The 19,938-nt window shown below is 46.3% G+C and overlaps 1 protein-coding gene across 1 annotated transcript in view; it reads right to left on the reverse strand.

Annotated features, from left to right (window-relative positions):
• Positions 1-306: 306 nt before the first annotated feature.
• LOC139262393 (isthmin-2-like) overlaps positions 307-19,938 on the reverse strand; it is a 49,645-nt gene continuing 30,013 nt past the window's right edge. Inside the window, exons 3-6 of the mRNA XM_070877581.1 lie at positions 14,674-14,989; positions 4,409-4,549; positions 3,289-3,366; positions 307-963 (exon numbers count right to left, since the gene is read on the reverse strand). Coding sequence (XP_070733682.1) covers positions 446-963; positions 3,289-3,366; positions 4,409-4,549; positions 14,674-14,989 — 1,053 coding nt within the window. The 3' untranslated portion in view covers positions 307-445. The remainder of the gene's footprint in view (positions 964-3,288; positions 3,367-4,408; positions 4,550-14,673; positions 14,990-19,938) is intronic.

Raw genomic sequence — 19,938 nt, forward strand, 5'->3', positions numbered from 1 at the left:
TCTTGGGTTTGCTGAATTATCCTGAGAATGTGGACGAGGAGATCCGATGTTGGAATTCCATTTTTTTGTGTGTGTTTGTGAGACAGATCCAGAGTTCATTATGTAACACCCAGAGCCACAAATAAAATGCAGGGATGATTTCATCTCATTAGAGTACATTTCTTTTTCCTCTTATGCACAATCATTTGATGTGTTGAAGGTACGTTCTTCAGGTGAGCAAGTGGTTATATGTAAATATATATATATGTTTTAAAGTTAGAACCAATCTGGTACTGTGCCTGCTCCTGCACCTATTTTCTATGTTTTCTATGTTTCTAACCATCGTTGGTCGCTGCCATGTCAAAGTAGGCTGATCTTCTCAGAGGTGGGGTGGGTGAGGTGGGGTTCCATTCGTGAAAACGTCCATTTTATTTCTTTTATTTCCCCCCTTTTATTATTCTTTTTTTCAATACTCTTTCGCTTCCTTCAGTTGAGCCATAAAGTCATCTTCCGAGGGGTTTTCCGAGCAGTTCAGGCCGTTGTTTGGAGGGCGCACGGCATTGTACCTGCTCCAGTCCCCTTTGCACAGTATCCATGGCAACACGTCCACCTTGTAGTGGAGCTCGGGCGAGAACTCTGTGCTGATCAGATTGGGCGCCCCCGCGCCTTTGCCCCTCGTGATCAGCCTCATCTGGTCATTGTAGCAACAGTGCTGGGCCGCCAGGGTGGCGCTGTCCAACGACAGCATGGAGCGGATGCAGAACTTGGAGGTGGGCTTGTAAATGTCCAGGCGCTCCTTGGGCCCGCTTGCGTCTCGCCATCGGAAGAATCGCCCCTTGCCGTCCTCGTGGACACTGACGATGCTGTACACGGCCTCGGTGGGGTAGGTGCAAGGGCAGCTGGGCAGATCCGTTAGGGCCTTCATGAGGTACTTTTTCAAGAATTCGCTCTTACAGTTCAACCACTTATCGCAGCTGTCTACCTCTGTGGAACAAAAGTAAAAGGGTGAAATAAAGATGGGTTCACTCGGATGCGGCTTTGCCCACATGCATTTGGCAAGGCGGTTAACAGATTGTGGTAAAAACCTACCTGGTTCCGTAATGACTTTTAGAAACATAGAAAATAGGTGCAGGAGTAGGCCATTCGGCCCTCGAGTCTGCACCACCATTTAATATGATCATGGCTGATCATGCAACTTCAGTACCCCATTCCTGCTTTCTCTCCATACACCTTGATCCCTTTAGCCGTAAGGGCCACATCTAACTCCCTTTTGAATATATCTAACAAACTGGCCTCAACAACTTTCTGTGGTAGAGAATTCCACAGGTTCACAATTCTCTGACTGAAGAAGTTTCTCCTCATCTTGGTCCTAAATGGCTTACCTAGGGAAGGAAATCTGCCGCCCTTACCCAGTCTGGCCTATATGTGACTCCAGACCCACAGCAATATGGTTGACTCTTAACTGCCCTTCGAAATGGCCTAGCAAGCCACTCAATTGTAGCAAACTGCTACGACAAAGTCAGCATTGTGGAGGTACCTTCACCACAAGGACTGCAGCAGTTCAAGAAGGTGGCTCACCACAACTTTCTCAAGGACAGTTAGGGATGGGCAGTAAATGCTGGCCATTCTCAGTGACGCCTTTCAGCCAGTGAGTTCCAGACCCTCACCACCCTCTGGGTGAAAGAAGTTCTCCTCAACTGCCTTCTAATCCTTCTCCCAATAACTTGAAATCTATGCCCCCTGGTTATAGGCCTCTCTGCTAAGGTCCTTCCTATTCACGCCCATCATAATTTTATATACCTCAATTAAGTCTCCCCTCAGCCTCCTCTGTTCCAAAGAAAACAACCTCAGCCTATCCAATCTTCTCATAGCTAAAATTCTCCAGTCCTGGCAACATCCTCGTAAATCTCCTCTGTACCCTCTCTAGTGCATTCATGTGAATCAGCCCGACTAGGACCAGTACATGGGTTTTCAGAGTGCCTCCCTGGGACCTAGTATTGCTACACAATGGAGCAATTGATGGGGCATGTCAGCATCTGATGCTTTGTTTTACTGACGTGCTATTGGTACAAAGTCACGGTGCACTCCAGGCTACCAGAGAATCCTTAGAATACACGATGGAGCAAATGACCCAGCTCTCCCCACTGAGGGGCTATGGAATCTCTCGTCCATGCTCAGCAAAGCACTTCAGAAGAAAGGCGTGTATGGTACCTGGGTTCCTAATGCTAAAACAGGTCTGCGTTTGTACAGGACTGCCTCTTCCTCTCCTAAACCCATCCAGTGATATTAAGAGCAGTTCTGTAACCCTCGCACTCCCGGTGGGGAAGGTGCATTCGAAGGGAGCGGGATGGGTGATGTCAACCCGATTCTCCGACCCATGCTCCTGGCTGGGACTGGGAGATCTCAAGAACAAGTCCCATTGTTCTCTAGGTCTCAGTTGCCCTTTCCCAGCTTGCTTTGTACGTCAGGATGGTTCCCCCATTCATAGCACAGCATGAGGCCGTGCTCACTCAATATCCAAATATGTGCATCGTCTAGCAGGGGTTCACTGGGAACGCTGGTTGACCCCAGCCCCATGGGTACTGAGGCCAATTGTAGCACCTCTATCAAAGTCTTGACTGAACTGAGACAGTGAGGGTTAAGCCTGAGATGTTGGGGGTAATTTACACCTGAAGAGGAGGCAGAAAATGGGGAAGCTAGGTAAATAGGGTGACAGGAATAGAAGGATATGTGGCTAGGGTGAGATGAAGAGGGGTGGGAGGAGGCTCCTGTGGAGCATAAACACCGGCATAGACCATTGGGCTGAATGGCCTGTCTCTGTGCTATACGTTCTATGTACTGGCAGGATTGGTTTGGCGCCTGTTATACACCCTCTTTGAATTTCCTTTCATTAACTTCAATAGACAGGAATGTCGGGCAGGGTGTATAACACGCAGCGATCCGCTACCTCCACCACTGCCAAAATTGAAAGTTACCCCCCCCTTCTCTCTGTAGGGCTCAGTGCCAGACCATTTAACCATTAAACCATCAGCGGAGCTCCTGTACAGTCTAATAGTTAGGTCAGTGGCATCAAGAGATTGAACCGCTGGTACCAGGACTTCCCACAGCCCTCTCCTCACCCACCACTTTGCAGGGCTGATGAGCTCCCGGCTGTCCGTCGACTCTGGCACATTAGACAGATCATCCCATGGTCTCATTGAATGGCGGAACCGGCTGAATGGCCCGCCTCCTGTTCCCATTTTTTTCAATGTTGCTAGATACATCAGCCCCCAAGCTCTCACGTTAGTGGTGTTGGTGTAGTGTACTCACCCGAGTCAAACAACTCTGTTCCATTTTCTTTCTCGGCCAGAGTTTTTTCAGTAGCTGTGTTCAGATCATCTTCCATCCCTTTGGGAAAAGAGCACCGTTCAGTTACTCAAAGCAAGTGGAGTGAATCCAGATATGAATACACAATGGCAATTTGAAAACCATGCCCCAAAGCATTTTTTGCGTCTGTTTTTGTTTAACTTCCCCTGATTTTTATTCCATAGAACTCATTCAATTTCCCGCATGCTATTATTGGATGTGTCCTACAGCCTGGACTCTCTAAATTGGGTAAGTGCTTGGACCTCTAGTGGAGTTACATATCTAGGTTGCTCAACTTCTACTTGGGTATATATCGAAGTTCCTGATGGGTTCTGTGCCTAGGTTGCGACATCTTGGAATAGTATATGTGACTAAGTTGCTGGACTCCCTACTGGGGGAACATGTCTATGTTTGTGGATAATTTAGTGGGGAATAGGGCCGTGCTCCGGATTCTGTGGGTTTTTGTCTGCCAGGGCACTGTGCATTAGTTGCACAATAGAGAAGAGGTTCCTGGACCTGGCTGCAATAAATGTGGAAAAATCAGATGGGGAGGAATGTAGCCTCGAGTTTGTTATGAGTTTAAATCCCACCATGGCATGTTGGGAAACTGAATTCAATAAACCTGCTAATTTGTGGGCTGACATCAAATACCATGAGTATGAAATCTGACGGATTGTCGTAAAAACCCAACTGATTCACTCTTGCCCTTCAGGGAAGGTGAACTTGCCACACCTATCCAGTCTGGTCTATATGTGACTCCAGTCCCACTCTACGTGGTTGACTTTTAATGCCCTCAGAGCACCCTAGGGATGGACAAAATATGCAGTTTTGCCCAAGAACAAATTAAAAAAATGATTTGCCGTCCATTAAGTTGAATAGAGGGAAAATCGGGCATGCTCCCTTGGGTCGTCCACTCCTTCCCTCCTGATGTTCCTGTATTCACTGCATCCAGGTGACCCAACGGCCCCAGGCACAGCACCAGGAAATTCTCCCCTTACATGTTGGATACCAGTATGTTTGTTTCTCAGCAGTTCAGGTGCCGACTGGTGTCCAAATCCTCCCTCGGAGGTGGTCAAACTCTCACCTGGGCACCGCTTCAGGTCGCAGGTCCGTGACTCGGTGGCAGTGCAGGCGTAGCCACAGGATCTGGTGCGTTTCTGGTTGCCAGTGCCACACGTCACGGTGCAAGGGGACCAGGCACTCCAGTCTTCATCATCTTCGTATTCTGCGAAGCGGGAGGAAGGAGGAAAAGACGTAAGATCTGGTGCGAACGCTTTGTTTGTGCATTCCACAGAGCCTTGATGAAGAGCAGAGCGAGGATGGGGGAAAATACAGCTTCAAACATAGATTATATATTGCATCAACAATTTTTATACAGTCCGTTTGGACTTGCTCAATAGCTGCTTGGACTGGAAACACCTCAAGATCTATATATTTATTATTATGACCAATATTATTACACAGTGCTAAGCTGTAGCTTAACTAGCGCACCTGGCTTATGACTGTAAAGCACAAGAGGGTAAGTTAAAATGATTCGTGCCTTTGGGAACATGTGACCTGGTGGATCGGTGGGGTCGTAGGTTACATCTGTCCAGGTGGTATACGCTTTGAACTTGTCTCCCTACAATCCCTCAGGAGAATTTCACCAGCCTCAAGAGTTAGTTACGCGAGAGCAGTGGAAAGTAGTAAGTGAGCCTAAAACCTCGTTTTAATGCTGGTGTGATTTCCTGATAATCTCCGATATTAAAAACCAAAGGGAAAGCACCTGCTGCAAGGACACCTACAGCTACCATACAGCACAGGGCTGGCATAGCCAGTGACAGCTGTGGGCTCCAACCTGCTGTCACCCCCTTCCAGTCTTGCTGCAACACTGATCTACGTAGATGGTGTCGTGGAGTAGAGAACCTCCCAAACCTGTGACCTCCACCACTTAGGACAAGTGCAACAGGCACATGGGAACACCACCATCTCTACGTTCCCCTCCAAGTCACACACCATCCTGACTTGGGAATATATCAGCATTCCTTCATCATCGCTGGATTACATAGGACTACATAGAATATACGGCACAGAAACAGGCCATTCGGCCCAACCAGTCCATGACAGCGTTTATGCTCCACTCGAGCCTCCTCCCGTCTTTCCTCATCTAAATTTATCAGCGTAATCCACTCTTCCCTTCTCCCTCATTTGCTTGTCTAGCCTCCCCTTAAATGCATCTATACTTTTCACTTCAACCACTCCCTGTGGTAGCAAACTCCACATTCTCACCACTCTTCGGGTAAAGAAGTTTCTTCTGAATTCCCAATTGGATTTCTTGGTGACTGTCTTATATTGATGGCCCCTAGTTATGCTCTTCCCCACAAGTGGAAACACTCTCTCTGTATGAACTCTTATCAAAACCTTTCATAATTTTAAAGACCTCTATTAGGTCATCCCTCAGCCTTCTCTTTTCAAGAGAAAAGAAAAAAAATCAGGATTATTCTTTAATGCTTTCTTTCTGAGTGGAGAAAGTGTATAAAACATCCACCGGCTCTACAGCTGTCTCTGGTAGACCAGACATTCAGTTACTATTTGAGATAAATTTTGAGTGTGCCTTTGATATCTTCTCAGGATCAGCATCTCCGGTTACTCCCATAAGCAAACTCCATGTCCCTTATGTCTGGAGTTCCTCCTTACTGCTCAATATCTACTAATACAATCTCATAACCTGGGACACTACAGTGAGACCATGTTGTTATATGAACTAGATATTGTAGTCCTAACATGTGCCCTCACATGTGTTGCTCCAATCCTCAGAAAGGTGGGACCGATGAACACACTGGTGAGACCAGGTGAATGTAAAATCAAGTCAAGTTAGTTTATTTTACATAATACATACGACTGGGCAAGGTATCAATACCAGTGCTTTTCAACTTCTTCTATTATGCTTCACGTAACATACCCAACCAATCACGCTACACTATTCCAGGTAGTGGGCAAAATATTTTCCCTTTTCTTTCCTTCCAGCTATCCACAGCTGAAATCCGCTTCTCAGCTGACCTTGAATATGTGAACCTGAGTTCTGTGGTGGCGCCTCTGCACAGCAAGTTTGATCTCTAACCCCTTCCCTGGCCAGTAGAGCTGTCAGTAGGATGACATACACAGGATGGCGAATGGGGCAGAAGCATGGCAGATGGAGTTCAATGCAAAGAAGTGTGAAGCGTTGCACTTTGGGAGGACTAATATGGAAAGACAGTATACTATTAATGACACAATTTTGAAAAGTGTAGATGAGCAGAGAGATCTTGGTGTCCATAAACACAAATGGCATGTTGGTCTTCATAGCTAGGGGATTTGAGTATAGGAGTAGGAAGGTCCTACTGCAGTTGTACAGGGCCTTAGTGAGGCCTCACCTGGAATATTGTGTTCAGTTTTGGTCTCCTAATCTGAGGAAGGATGTTCTTGCTATTGAGGGAGTGCAGCGAAGGTTCACCAGACTGATTCCCGGGATGGCAGGACTGACATATGAGGAGAGACTGGATCGACTGGACCTTTATTCACTGGAGTTTAGAAGGATGAGAGGGGATCTCATAGAAACATATAAAATTCTGACAGGACTGGACAGGTTAGATGCAGGAAGAATGTTTCTGATGTTGGGGAAGTCCAGAACCAGGGGACATAGTCTAAGGATAAGGGGTAAGCCATTTAGGACTGAGATGAGGAGAAACTTCTTCACTCAGAGAGTTGTTAACCTGTAGAACTCCCTGCCGCAGAGAGTTGTTGATGCTAGTTCATTGGATATATTCAAGAGGGAGTTAGATGTGGCCCTTACGGCTAAAAGGATCAAGGGGTATGGAGAGAAAGCGGGAAAGGGGTACTGAGGTGAATGATCAGCCATGATCTTATTGAATGGTGGTGCAGGCTATGTTTCTATGTAATCCTTAAAGGTGGTAGAGCAAGTTGATAAGTTGTTTTTTATAAAAAAAGCATATGCGTTACCTGGGTTTATAAATAAAGAAATATAATATATAATATAAAAGCAAAGAGATCATGCTCGAACTTTATAAATCAGTAGTTAGACCTCAACAGGAGTATTGTGGACAATTCTGAACACCACAGAAAAGATGTTAAGACCTTAGAAAAGGTACAGAGGAGGTTTACCAGGAGGTTCCCAGGGATGAGGGACTTCAGTTACGAGGAAAACGTGGAAAAGTTAGGACTGTTATCCTTGAAACAGAGAAGGTTAAGAGGTGACCTAATAGAGGTTTTCAAGATGATGAGAGGTTTTGATAGGGTCGATAGAGAAAAATTCTGGTGAGTGGATCAAAAACTAGAGGTCATAGATTCAAAATCATTGGCAATAGGACTAGAGGGAAGATGAGGAGAATTTTTTATCACTCCGAGTTCTCGGGATCTGGAATGTTCTACCCGAAAAGGTGGTGGAAGCTGATTCCATGAATAATTTTAAAAAGGGAGCTGGACAGATACTTGAGGTTGTGGACAAAAAGCAGGGATGTGGGACTAAGCACGACTGCCGGTACAGGCACGATGGGCTGAATGGCGGCCTCCTGTGCTGTAAGTTCCGATGATTCTATGATTCTAATTAAATTAGCTCGAACCACACCCCCTTGATTGCAGATACTGCTGTGTATGCATGAATTCAATCGCTCCCAACATCTCAAGTTTGAATGCCTACAACCAAGTGTCAATAACATAATAACAAACCACTTATTGTCCCAGGTCACCCAGGATAACAGTTTCAATGGCTGGCTCATTCATTTTTGAGAGGCACCGAATCGCGCCCTAATATCGCCGCTCTGTCTCCGTCGGAACTCAAAACCCACGGCCTAGTGGCACCAGTTTTGGACCAATACAGAGTGACAACCAGCACAGCAGCAACAATCGGATGTAGGTCACGAATTGGACAACTCCAAAGCTACCCAAACAAGCTGATCCAGAATGAAGCTTCAACTCTGCTGGACCCTGCAAACCGATGGAGCACGCCCATACATACCACATACACACATATACCACATACACACACACACACACACACACACACACACACATGCACATATACCACATACACGTGCATATACCACATACACACATGCACACATACACCCATACCACATACACACATGCACATATGCCACACATACACGCATATACCACATACACGCATGCACGCACACACATACCACATACACACATGTACACACATATACCAAATGCACACATGCACATACACACATGCCATATACACACATACCACATACACACATATACACACACATACCACATACACATACGTACACACACACATACCACATACACACATGTCCACACACACATGTAGATACACACACACACACACACACACACATACACAAACACATATACCACACACACATAAATACAAAAACACACAAAAATACAGACACATTTCCATATCTCATATTAAGCATTTTAATATTTGTAAAGACCAAATATTAAACATCCACCCCAGCTTCCAGCAGTCCCTTTAAATTATGGTGGCTGTGACCATTTCCAGTTCTTGTGTAGTGGGCAGATTTACCTCGGACGGGTGTCACCCAAAACACTCCAAAACGGCAATGGGAATCTAACTGTGATGGGAACACGATCTGCAAAGATTAGGGAGGCTCCCGCCTGTTTCTCTCTGTCTATATATAGGAGTCTATGGCAGGAATGCCTGTGGAAATTCATGCCCAACACATTGGGCACACGCAGATGTCTTGTTTTGTTACAGATTGAAAACATGTTTCAAAATGCTGGTTGCTTCTGACCTCCATTTCTAACCTTCAGCCTGAAACTGACCATCAGATTCTAATCTGCACAGTTCCCGAACCGAACATCACTCTGATTGACCTGAGCGCGTTTCCTTAACCACAAAAAGATTTGGCGGCCTTAAAGGGGCACAGCACCACCTTAGCAACAGAATAATGTATTGTGCTTTCCCTGGTGTGACACCTCTGTCCTTTCTGTCCCACCTGTGACAGAGTCTGTGGCTCTCGTATTGGACTGTCCAGCCGCCAAAGAACTCGCTTCAGGAGTGGAAGCAAGTCTTCCTCGATTCCGAGGGACTGTCTATGATATAAAGCGTGGTATTCGTGGACGTACTGCGAACACCGCCGTGGGAGGTTGCCTTAGCCTGGAAGAAGTGCGCTCGATAGATTTCAAATGTGGGTACTCCACCCTGTTTCACATGAAAGTTGCTGGGTTTTTTTGACTAGTTTTATGTTGCACAAGATTTGCCCGGGTAATGGTTCTGAAATTTCCCCACATCTGGCTTACTCACACAAGGACAGGAAAGCGAATGATTAACAAGCACTAATAAACAAGCTCCGTGGAGCAGGGCAGCTACTGATTTCCATGATTGCTCAATGCTCAGTAAACGCTAACAGCTGGGCTGTACTGACAGCTTTTCAATGACAAGTTCGAAGAGTCTATTGAACTGTTTCTCCCCACTCTCCCCGAAGACTTCTGAAGAGAGCAACCATTAACCTGCAGGCCCACAGCAGCTGTGGGAGCGGGACGTGTGTTTTTGGGGTCAATTAAGAGTCAGCTCTTCCGGCTGTCTGGTGGCACTCTTTGTGACGCTCTCTCCCTCTGTGGTGCCCTGCCTGGAGATTACATACCTGCGGGAAGGGAGGGAGCGAGAGGGAGGTGGAGGGGGCTGGGGTGGGGTGCGATGCATATGAAGTGTTTAATCATGATGCTCCTGTCATCATGGTTTGGGGAACGGAAGGCTTGATGGACCAGCTGGTCTTTACTTGCCCGTCAGTTCTGCACGTTCCTAATGCAGGACTGACGATAGCCCATGTTCCAATCTTGAGGATTTAAAAAACACGGTTTAGCGATGGGACAGATTGGTGGGTCAAAATGACTTTGTGGATAACTATGCAGCCACAACAAAGAATTACATCCGTTAGTGGAAAAATGCTGTTCTTATTTGAGGTGCTGGATGACTTTTACAGGGCTTTTGGAAAGGAAGAATGAATTCTTTGCGACGATAAGGAGAGAGTTGGCCTAACAGGACATAGGTGCAACCAGTAAAAAGAAAGAAAGACTTGCATTTATATAAAGTATTTCACAATGTCTCAAAGCACTTTACAGCCAATGAAGTAGTTTTGAAGTGTAGTCACTGTTGTAACATAGGAAATGCGACAGAGTTTGCGCACAGCAAGCTCCCACGAACAGCAATGTGATAATGACCAGATAATCTGTTTTTAGTGATGTTGAGTGGAGGATAAATAATGGCCAGGACACCGGGGATAACTCCCCTGCTCTTCTTTGAAATAGTGCCATGGGATCTTTTTTACATCCACCTGAGAGGGCAGACAAGGCCTCGGTTTATCGTCTCATCTGAAAGACGGCACCTCCGACAGTGCAGCACTCCCTCAGCACTGCACTGGAGTGTCAGACTAGATTTTTGTGCCCAAATTTCTGGAGGGGGGAATGCCAAATCGATTGTTACACACTGAGCCACGGCTGATGCCATGATTAACTTACTGATGCACTGCCCCGTACAGAATACGAGGCTGTAACTGTACGTTCAGTGTTTTCACCATCTGGTGAACACACAAGTGTTTATGAGCAGCAAGTGGATACTCCACATGGATCTCATGTGCCAAACTTTTAGTTAGAACAGAACATTCTCGTTTATATTAGCAATCTGAAAGCCTCACTTATAAAAGCTGCTTACATATCAGCTGCTTCACTCTCTCCTCCCCAACACACACTCCCAAACAATTTCCCCTTCACCACTTGGAACTTTCTCTCTCCTTGCTCCAGCGACGAGTCCCACACCAGCCCCAGGACCTCCTCCCCCATCCCCATCCCGCCTCCCCACCCGCCCCCAGGGAACACCCAACCCAACCCTACACTGAGGGATCGAGGTAGCAGCTAGAGTTCTTGCACGTGCAACTGCTTTCAATATTTCAATACTGGAAGAAGCCCAACAAGAGAAAGAAACAGATGCAATGTGTCTTACAGCAGAGTTACAGAATCCTTGGAAAAGGAACAAAGCCCAGTTAATCAGTCGGCATCCAATCTGGAAATGTAATTTTCCTTCTCTACACCCTAGACTTGGTTCCCCTCCCAAACCGTGCACCTTAGAATCATAGAACTTGACAGCACAGAAGGACTTCATTCGGTCCAGCATTCCTGTGCCGGCTCTTTGAAAGAGCTGTCCAATTAGTCCCACACCCCCTGCACTTTCCCCATAGCCCTGCAAAATGTTTCCACTTCAAATATATATCCAAAGCTGGAAGCTTTCTCTTGATGGAGTGCGAGAGAAAGAGCAGGAACAGGACTGAACCCCATGGATGGAGACCAGGTGATCTATTGAATTGAACAACATGTCTACCAAGTATCACTGGTAATGGGGAGGTGATCTGCAAATAGGTGCCGGTGCCATGATTCACGTCATCAACAGAAATGTTCCATATCTTAATGAATTAACATTGACAAGGCGAGACCAGGTTTCAGGGATACACGGCTCCTTTAGATGTGGACATGTTCAGGTCGGTGTATGGGGCAGATTTGCCAGTCAATAATATCAAACAGGTAAAGTTCTTTGCACTGAAAGGTGCCCCTCCAATTGCGCCATTGATACTAGAGCAATTTTCGATACTTTGTCTAGACCAGTAACTCGTGACATTGAGTCACAAGGATTTACAAGGACACCACTAACAACAACAGATGGTCTGTTCAGCTTTATATGCTAAAGTAAGCAAACTAAAGCTCCAGTTACAATAATCAGATCGGGTAAAAGGAATTAATCAATCCTGTCCTGTGTCTACCAGTCATGGATAGCCAACCAGTTGACACTACACTTCAGAAAGTATCACTGGTTCATATCAATTCTCATCCTTGTGTTCAGATCATTCCATGGCCTCGCCCCTCCCTATCTCTGTAACTTCCTCCAGCTCTACAACCCTCCAAGATCTCTGTGCTCCTCCAATCCTAGCCTCTTGAGCATCCCCGATTTTAATCGCTGCACCATTGGTGGCCGTGCCTTCAGCTGCCTTGGCCCTAAGCTCTGGAACTCCCTCCCTAAACCTCTCCGCCACTCTGCTTCACTCTCCTCCTTTAAAACCGCTATGACCAAGGTCATCTGTCCTAATACCTCCTTATGTGGCTTAGTATCAAATCTTGTTTGATAACGCTCCTGAGAAGCGTCTTGGGATGTTTTACAACGTTAATGTGTTATATAAATGCAACATTTGGGTATATTAGTTAAACACATTGCTTAATAATCAGTACCTGAAAGTGTCACAATTAGACAACCATTTTGAAACAGACTGCCCTAGCAGTAAACTGAAGATGTAGCTTGTCAATAGAGACTGAAATGATGAAGGTAAAATAATTCCTTTTTTGTTTAATTTTTGATTAAAAAGACATAAAACAAGTTCAAACTAACATTATTGATCCATCTGCACCACCACCCAATTTTCTGAAAATTGAAAGCGCTGAACCCGTAATGTTTACAATACCAAAAAATGACATGGCCATAGCACATTGAACAAAAAAGAACCTTTTGAAATCACTGAGAATAATCACAATACAAAGAATCTGTTACCAGTTATCTATAAGTAAAATCTGGGCCAACAAAGCCATCAGCAAGATCTAAAGACACACATCAAACCACTGAGGCCCAGGAATAACGCCATTGCCAGAGAACCAACAACAAAGCAGTGCCACTCAACAAGCCCATGAGACACATCAAACACCATTGCCAGTCAATCAAGAGGGAAACGCAGGATTCTCAGGGATGCAATTAGGTAGCAACAAAGATTCCTAGTAACTTTTACAACCATTGATAAAAGTCCAGGGGCCAATCTGTGCCACCTTCACCTCGAGTTGCTAACTCAGGCTGGATATATTTCTGGAGATTTCATCACACGACCTCCTCCCTCCAACTGGCCCGCCCCCACACTCCTGCCATTGGTCGTCCAACTTGTCCATTCTCACGGCGCAACGCGTTCCCACCCCAATTGGATGATTTTTGACTGTCAGTCAAACAACCTTTTCTTTCTTGACTCCCACTATTTTTACAACTAACAAACAAAAGTGTTGATTTTTTTTTGTTAAATGCCCCTATGATTTTTTCTCCAGGATTATTCCCAGCCGGATCTTCAATTCCTGGAGACTCCAGGACAATCCTGGAGGGTTGACAACTTTCACCCACCTCCTGCAAGCCATCTATGGAGTGGCATTGGTCGAGGACTGGGATTAGGATACCCACATTATACCGTGAGAGAAAGATTTCCTTTGTGTTCAGTGTGTGAGAAAAAGAGAGAGGACTTGCATTTATATAGCGCCTTTCAGGACCTCAGGACATCCAAAAGTGCTTTACAACCAACAAAGTACTTTTGAAGTGTAGTCACTATTGTAGTGCAGCTAAATCTTGAACATATTTACAGTTTTGCTACACTTAGTACACAGGAAAAAAAATCACCTCACTTGATCGGGACGTGCTGAGGAAAGATAAGGGGGATGAAGGACTGAAAACAGGTGAAAATAACCTCCACAGTGGCTATGTATAGGAGATAGGAGGTTAGAAAGAAAGAAAGACTTGGATTTATGTAGAGCCTTTCACGACCACCAGATGTCTCAAAGCCAATGAAGTACGTTGGGAGTGTAGTCACTGTTGTAATGTGGGAAACGCAGCAGACAATTTGCGCACAGCAAGCTCCCACAAACAACAATGTGATAATGACCAGATAATCTGTTTTTTTGTTATGTTGATTGAGGGATAAATATTGGCCAGGACACCAGAGAATAACTCCCCCACTCTTCGAAATAGTGCCATGGGATCTTTTATGTCCACCTGAGAGGGCAGACGGGGCCTCGGCTTAATGTCTCATCCGAAAGTTAGGGATGCCAGCTGATGGGCAGTATGACAAGGTACTAAAACCAACTTGTACTCATGGCCACCTAACCTTAATAGATGTTAACATTGTAATAGGATCATATAAAACCAACCCATCCAGTGAGAAACTGACAAGCTGAGAATTGACTTCAATGGAAAGTAACATCGGGCAGAGTGTAAAACTAGCCCGATCCTGGCAGTTTCCCACCGAGCGGATTCAGTTAAAATGATCCCCCCGCCCCGCCACCCCCCCCTCTATGAATCAGCTAACCTCAAATTTGGCATTAATTTGGCAGCCCTGCTTGGAATGGAGTGAGGTAATGGGAATTTGATATATCTGTAACACAATCATTCTACACAATGGAAGTTTGTCCTCTTCCCAATCTGCGTCATGTTCCTTACCTCGATGTACTCATGGAGTACACCGGAAGTGAAAAATAGATGCCCGGAAACACTCGTTCTAACAGACTCACCATAGTTAAACTTCTCCTTGGAGGACCAGCTCTTCTGTAAAGGCCAGTTCCTATCCCAGACTCCATCCAAGGTGCTGAGGAATGTATCCTCTCCCTCATACTCTAGGACATAATCACCCTCGTCATCGCCATCCATCCCGTTTGTGGAATCCAAGCTGCCGACTTCGGTCGAGTCGGGATACTCCCAAAACAAGGGCCAGAAGATGTCTTTGTGAGACAGCCATTCTGCTGAGGAGATGGACCAGTCATTTCGGTTACCCTTCAGGAGATCCATCTCAATTTCCGCCTGAGGATCATCCACCACCTCAATCGTGACCTGATGAACAGAAAAGCCAAGTTTCAGTTGCCTATAACAAATCAGTAAGTCCATTTTTGTTTTAAATCTCCAATTTCCAACCCTCCCCACTTTTTATTTTACCCTCCAGGAACCACCACTGGCTGGGTCAATGAGGTTGGACATAACTCGATCCTGCAAACATCATCAACGTCACTCTGTGATCAGCCAGAAAGAAGATCGTCAGTTTTTCCCTTCAAGCATAGTGTGGTGTTCCGTCTATAGGTGAACGGACTCTCAACACTGGGAGACAGCCTGAGACTCATATGCCCAACCTTCCGGTTGGGAAGGCAGATGATCAGCAAGGTGCTGGCAACACACTGGTACACTCTGTCTTTCTCTCTTTATCACAGGAACAGGAGTAGACCATTCAACCCCTCGAGCCTGTCCTGGCATTCAATTAGATCATGGCGGATCTGCATCTTAACTCTATCCACCCGCCTTGGTTCCGTAACCCTTAATTCTCTTGCACAACAAAAATCTATCAATTCAGTTTTTAAATTTTCAATTGACCTTGTCTCAACAGTATATTGGGAGAGAGAGTCCTAGATTTCCACTTACCCTTTGTGTGAATAAGTGCTTTCTGACTTTCACCCTTGAACGCTCTAGCTCTAATTTTAAGGTCAGCCCCCTTGTTCTGGACTCCCCCCCACCCCAGAGAAAATCATTTCAACTTCTTTAATCATCTTAAACACCTCTGTGCTTAATGGGATAGATTCAGAACAGATCTAGCAGCTGAAAATGGGGCATCCATGAGGTGCTGTGGGCCATCAGCAGCAGCAGAATTGTATTCCATCACAATCTGTAACCTCATGGCCCGGTATATCCCTCACTCTACCATTACCATCAAGCCAGGGGACCAACCCTGGTTCAATGAGGAGTGCAGAAGAGCATGCCAGGAGTATCTAAAAATAAGGTGTCAACCTGGGGAAGCTGCAACACAGAACTACATGCATGCCAAACAGTGTAGAAGCATTCTATAGACAGAGCTAAGTGATCCCATAATTAACGGATCAGATCAAAGCTCTGCAGTCCTGCCACATTCAGTCATAAATGGTGGTGGACAATTAAACAACTGATGGGTGGAGGTTCCATGAATATCCCTATCCTCAATGATGGTGAAGCCCAGCACATGAGTGCAAAAGATAAGGGTGAAGTGTTTGCAACCATCTTCAGCCAGAAGTGGATGATCCATATTGGCCTCGTCCTGAGGTCCTTACCATCACAGAAGCCAGTCTTCAGCCAATTCGATTCACTCCACATGACATCAAAGAAACGGCTGAGCGCACTGGATACATCAAACGCTAGGGGCCCTGACAAAATCCCTGCTGTCGTCCTGAAGACGTGTGCTCCAGAACCAGCTGTGCCTCTAGCCAAGGTGTTCTAGGACAGCTACAACACTGGCATCTATCCAAAAATGTGGAAAACTGCCCAGGCATATCCTGTCCACAAAAAGCAGGACAAATCCAATTCATCCAATCAGCAAAGTGATGGAAGGTGTCGTCGAAAGTGCTATCAAGCAGCACCTACTCACCAATAACCTACTCACTGATACTCCGTTTAGGTTCTGCCAGGGCCACTTGGCTCCAGGCTTCATTACAGCCTTGGTCCAAACATGGACAAAAGAGCTTAATTCCAGAGGTGAGGTGAGAGTGACTGCCCTTGACATCAAGGCAGTATTTGACCGAGTGTGGCATCAAGGAGCCCTAGTAAAACTGAAGTCAATGGGAATCAGGGGGAAAACTCTCCACTGACTGGTGTCATATCTAGCACAAAGGTTGTGGTTGTTGGGAGGCCAATCATCCCAGCCCCAGGACATCACTGCAGGTGTTCCTCAGGGCAATGTCCGAGGCCCAACCATCTTCAGCTACTTCATCAATGACCTGCCTCCATCATAAGGTCAGAAGTGGGGATGTTCGCTGATGCATTCAGTGTCATTCGCAACTCCTCAGATAATGAAGCAGTCCATGGCTGAATGCAGCAAGAGCTGGATGACATCCAGGCTTGGGCTGACAAGTGGCAATTAACATTCACGCCGCACAAGTGGCAGGCAATGACTATCTCCAACAAGTGAGAGTCTAACCACCACCCTTGACATTCAATAGCATTACCATCGTCAAATCCCCCACCATCAACATCCTGGGGGTCACCATATAAGAGTAGGTGTGAGGCTGGGTATTTTGCGGCAAGTGTCTCACCTCTTGACTCCCCAAAGCCTTTCCACCATCTACAAGGCACAAATCAGGAGTGTGATGGAATACTCTCCACTTGCAGTTCCAACAACACTCAATAAGCTCGACACCATCCAGGACAAAGCAGCCCGCTTGATTGGCAGCCCATCCACCACCTTAAACATTCACTCCCCCCACCACTGGCGCACCGTGGCTACAGTGTGTACCATCTATAAGATGGACTGCAGCAACTCACCAAGGCTTCTTCGGCAGCATCTCCAAAATCCGCAACCCCACCTAGAAGGACAAGGGCAACAGGCACATGGGAACACCACCACCTCTAAGTTCCCCTCCAAGTCACACATCATTCTGACTTGGAATTATATTACTGTTCCTTCATAGCTGCTGGGTCAAAATCCTGGAACTCTCTCCCTGGCAGCACTGTGGGAGTACCTTCTCCACACGGTCTGCAGTGGTTCAAGAAGGCGGCTCACCCCCGCCTTCTCAAGGGCAATTAGGAATGGGCAACAACATAGAAACATAGAAACATAGAAAATAGGTGCAGGAGTAGGCCATTCGACCCTTAGAGCCTGCACCGCCATTCAATGAGTTCATGGCTGAACATGCAACTTCAGTACCCCATTCCTGCTTTCTCGCCATAAATGCTGGCCTTGCCAGCGATGCCCACATCCCAGGAACTAATAAAAGAAAGATCGCCCGCTCCCAAATTGGACACATCCACCAAGATTATGCCAACCCTATTTGCAGGTAGTGTTGTACGTATCTGCCAGTGGCTGTGGACAAGTGTCTCCCGAGGTTCTGGGTCAGGCAGCTAGTGATGGAAGACTCAGCTGTCACCTAGAGACTGCCCATATAGGTGCCCTTTGCCTTAATTGTCGCTTCTTAATCCCCTGCACCTTCAGCCATGGACAGGGTTGTTAATGACTTAAGATGCCCCTGTTATGAGCCTTTCTAAAGCCTTTTTTTGTCTTCACTTTGTGACACTCCCCTTTAATCGTTCAAATCCTTCTAAATTTCACTTACACACGAATTTCCTCTTTGCTACATTTGTGCTCTTTTTGCCCCAGACTCCATCTGGAGATGCAAATGAGCTGGCCCTGTAAATTTTCAATGTACATTGTCAGTCAGGCAGATTTAGCACTAACTGTTAACCCTTTTAGACAGTTTTCCACCCATCCTGTCCCATGAAGTACTTTTGACCTTTTCTGTGTGACTCTATCCCTATAAATCACCAATCCCATTGCACCGACAGAAGGCAAAACACATTTTAACCAGACATTTTGGGAGTTAAGTCTGGTGTTGGTTCTTATGGTGGTGGCAGGGTTGCCAACTCTGGTTGGACATATTCCTGCAGATGTCATCACATAAGAACATAAGAAATAGGAGCAGGAGTAGGCCATACGGCTCCTCGAGCCTGCTCCGCCATTCAATAGGATCATGGCTGATCTGATCATGCTCCACTTCCCCGCCCGCTCCCCATAACCCCTCATCCCTTTATCGTTTGAATAAATTTAAGACAGAAATAGACCATTTCTTAATGTCCCAGCTTCCCAGCATGGCCTGCCTCCAACCACCCTGGCCCGCCCTCACACTCCCGCCCTTGGTCACCCAATACGTCCATACTTGCTGTGGGCATAGCCATCCCACGCCCAATCGGAGAGTGAAGAGACTCTTCATTGGCCGATGAGATGATTGTTGACTGTCAGTCAAACAGCCTTTTTTCTGCCCATGTCTGATATTTTGATAGCTAGTAAACAAAAAGTGTTCTAAGTAAATTAATTTAAGAAAGCCCACAATGTTTAATGGCTCTATGATTTTTCTCCGGGGTTTACTCATAGATTAATTCCTGGAGACTCCAGGGCAATCCTGGAGGGTTGGCAACCCTAGATGATGGTGCTGGGGGAAGGGTAAGGCGGGGGTGATGGGAATGTGTTACAGTGCAGATAAAAGTAACGCTGTGCGTCTGTTGTATGAAACCGTGTGCCAGAGGCTTAAGTTCGCATGGTGTGAGGCTGAGGGGAACCTACTTGCCCTTGTGTAATCATTGGCCACGTGTGGAACACGTTCAGAAGTGATGAGGAACTTCAGCAGAACATAACATTCCTGTGCTGATAGAAACAAGATTAAGAATATTGGAATGCACAGGATTGAAAGACAAAATAATATAAGATGAATTAAGGGAATCCAGGGCCAGTCATAGAACAAAGGCATAGGAGCAGGTACCAATCATCACCGTCATTGGCAGTCCCTCGGATTCGAGGAAGACTTGCTTCCACTCTTAACATGAGTCCTTAGGTGGCTGAACAGTCCAATATGAGAACCACAGTCCCTGTCACAGGTGGGACAGACAGTCGTTGAGGGTAAGGGAGGGTGGGACAGATTTGCCACACGCTCTTTCCGCTGCCTGCGCTTGATTTCTGCATGCTCTCGGCGCTGAGACTTGAGGTGCTCAGCGCCCTCCCGGATGCACTTCCTCCACTTAGGGCGGTCTTTGGCTAGCGACTCCCAGGTGTCGGTGGGGATGTTGCACTTTATCAGGGAGGCTTTGAGGGTGTCCTTGTAACGTTTCCTCTGCCCATCTTTGGTTCGTTTGCCATGAAGGAGTTCCGAGTAGAGCGCTTGCTTTGGGCGTCTCGTGTTTGGTATGCGAACGATGTGGCCTGCCCAGCGGAGCTGATCAAGTGTGGTCAGTGCTTCAATGCTGGGGATGTTGGCCTGGTCGAGGTTGCTAATGTTGGT

Source organism: Pristiophorus japonicus, chromosome 4 (assembly GCF_044704955.1).
Source record: "Pristiophorus japonicus isolate sPriJap1 chromosome 4, sPriJap1.hap1, whole genome shotgun sequence".
NCBI classification, from domain to species: domain Eukaryota; kingdom Metazoa; phylum Chordata; class Chondrichthyes; family Pristiophoridae; genus Pristiophorus; species Pristiophorus japonicus.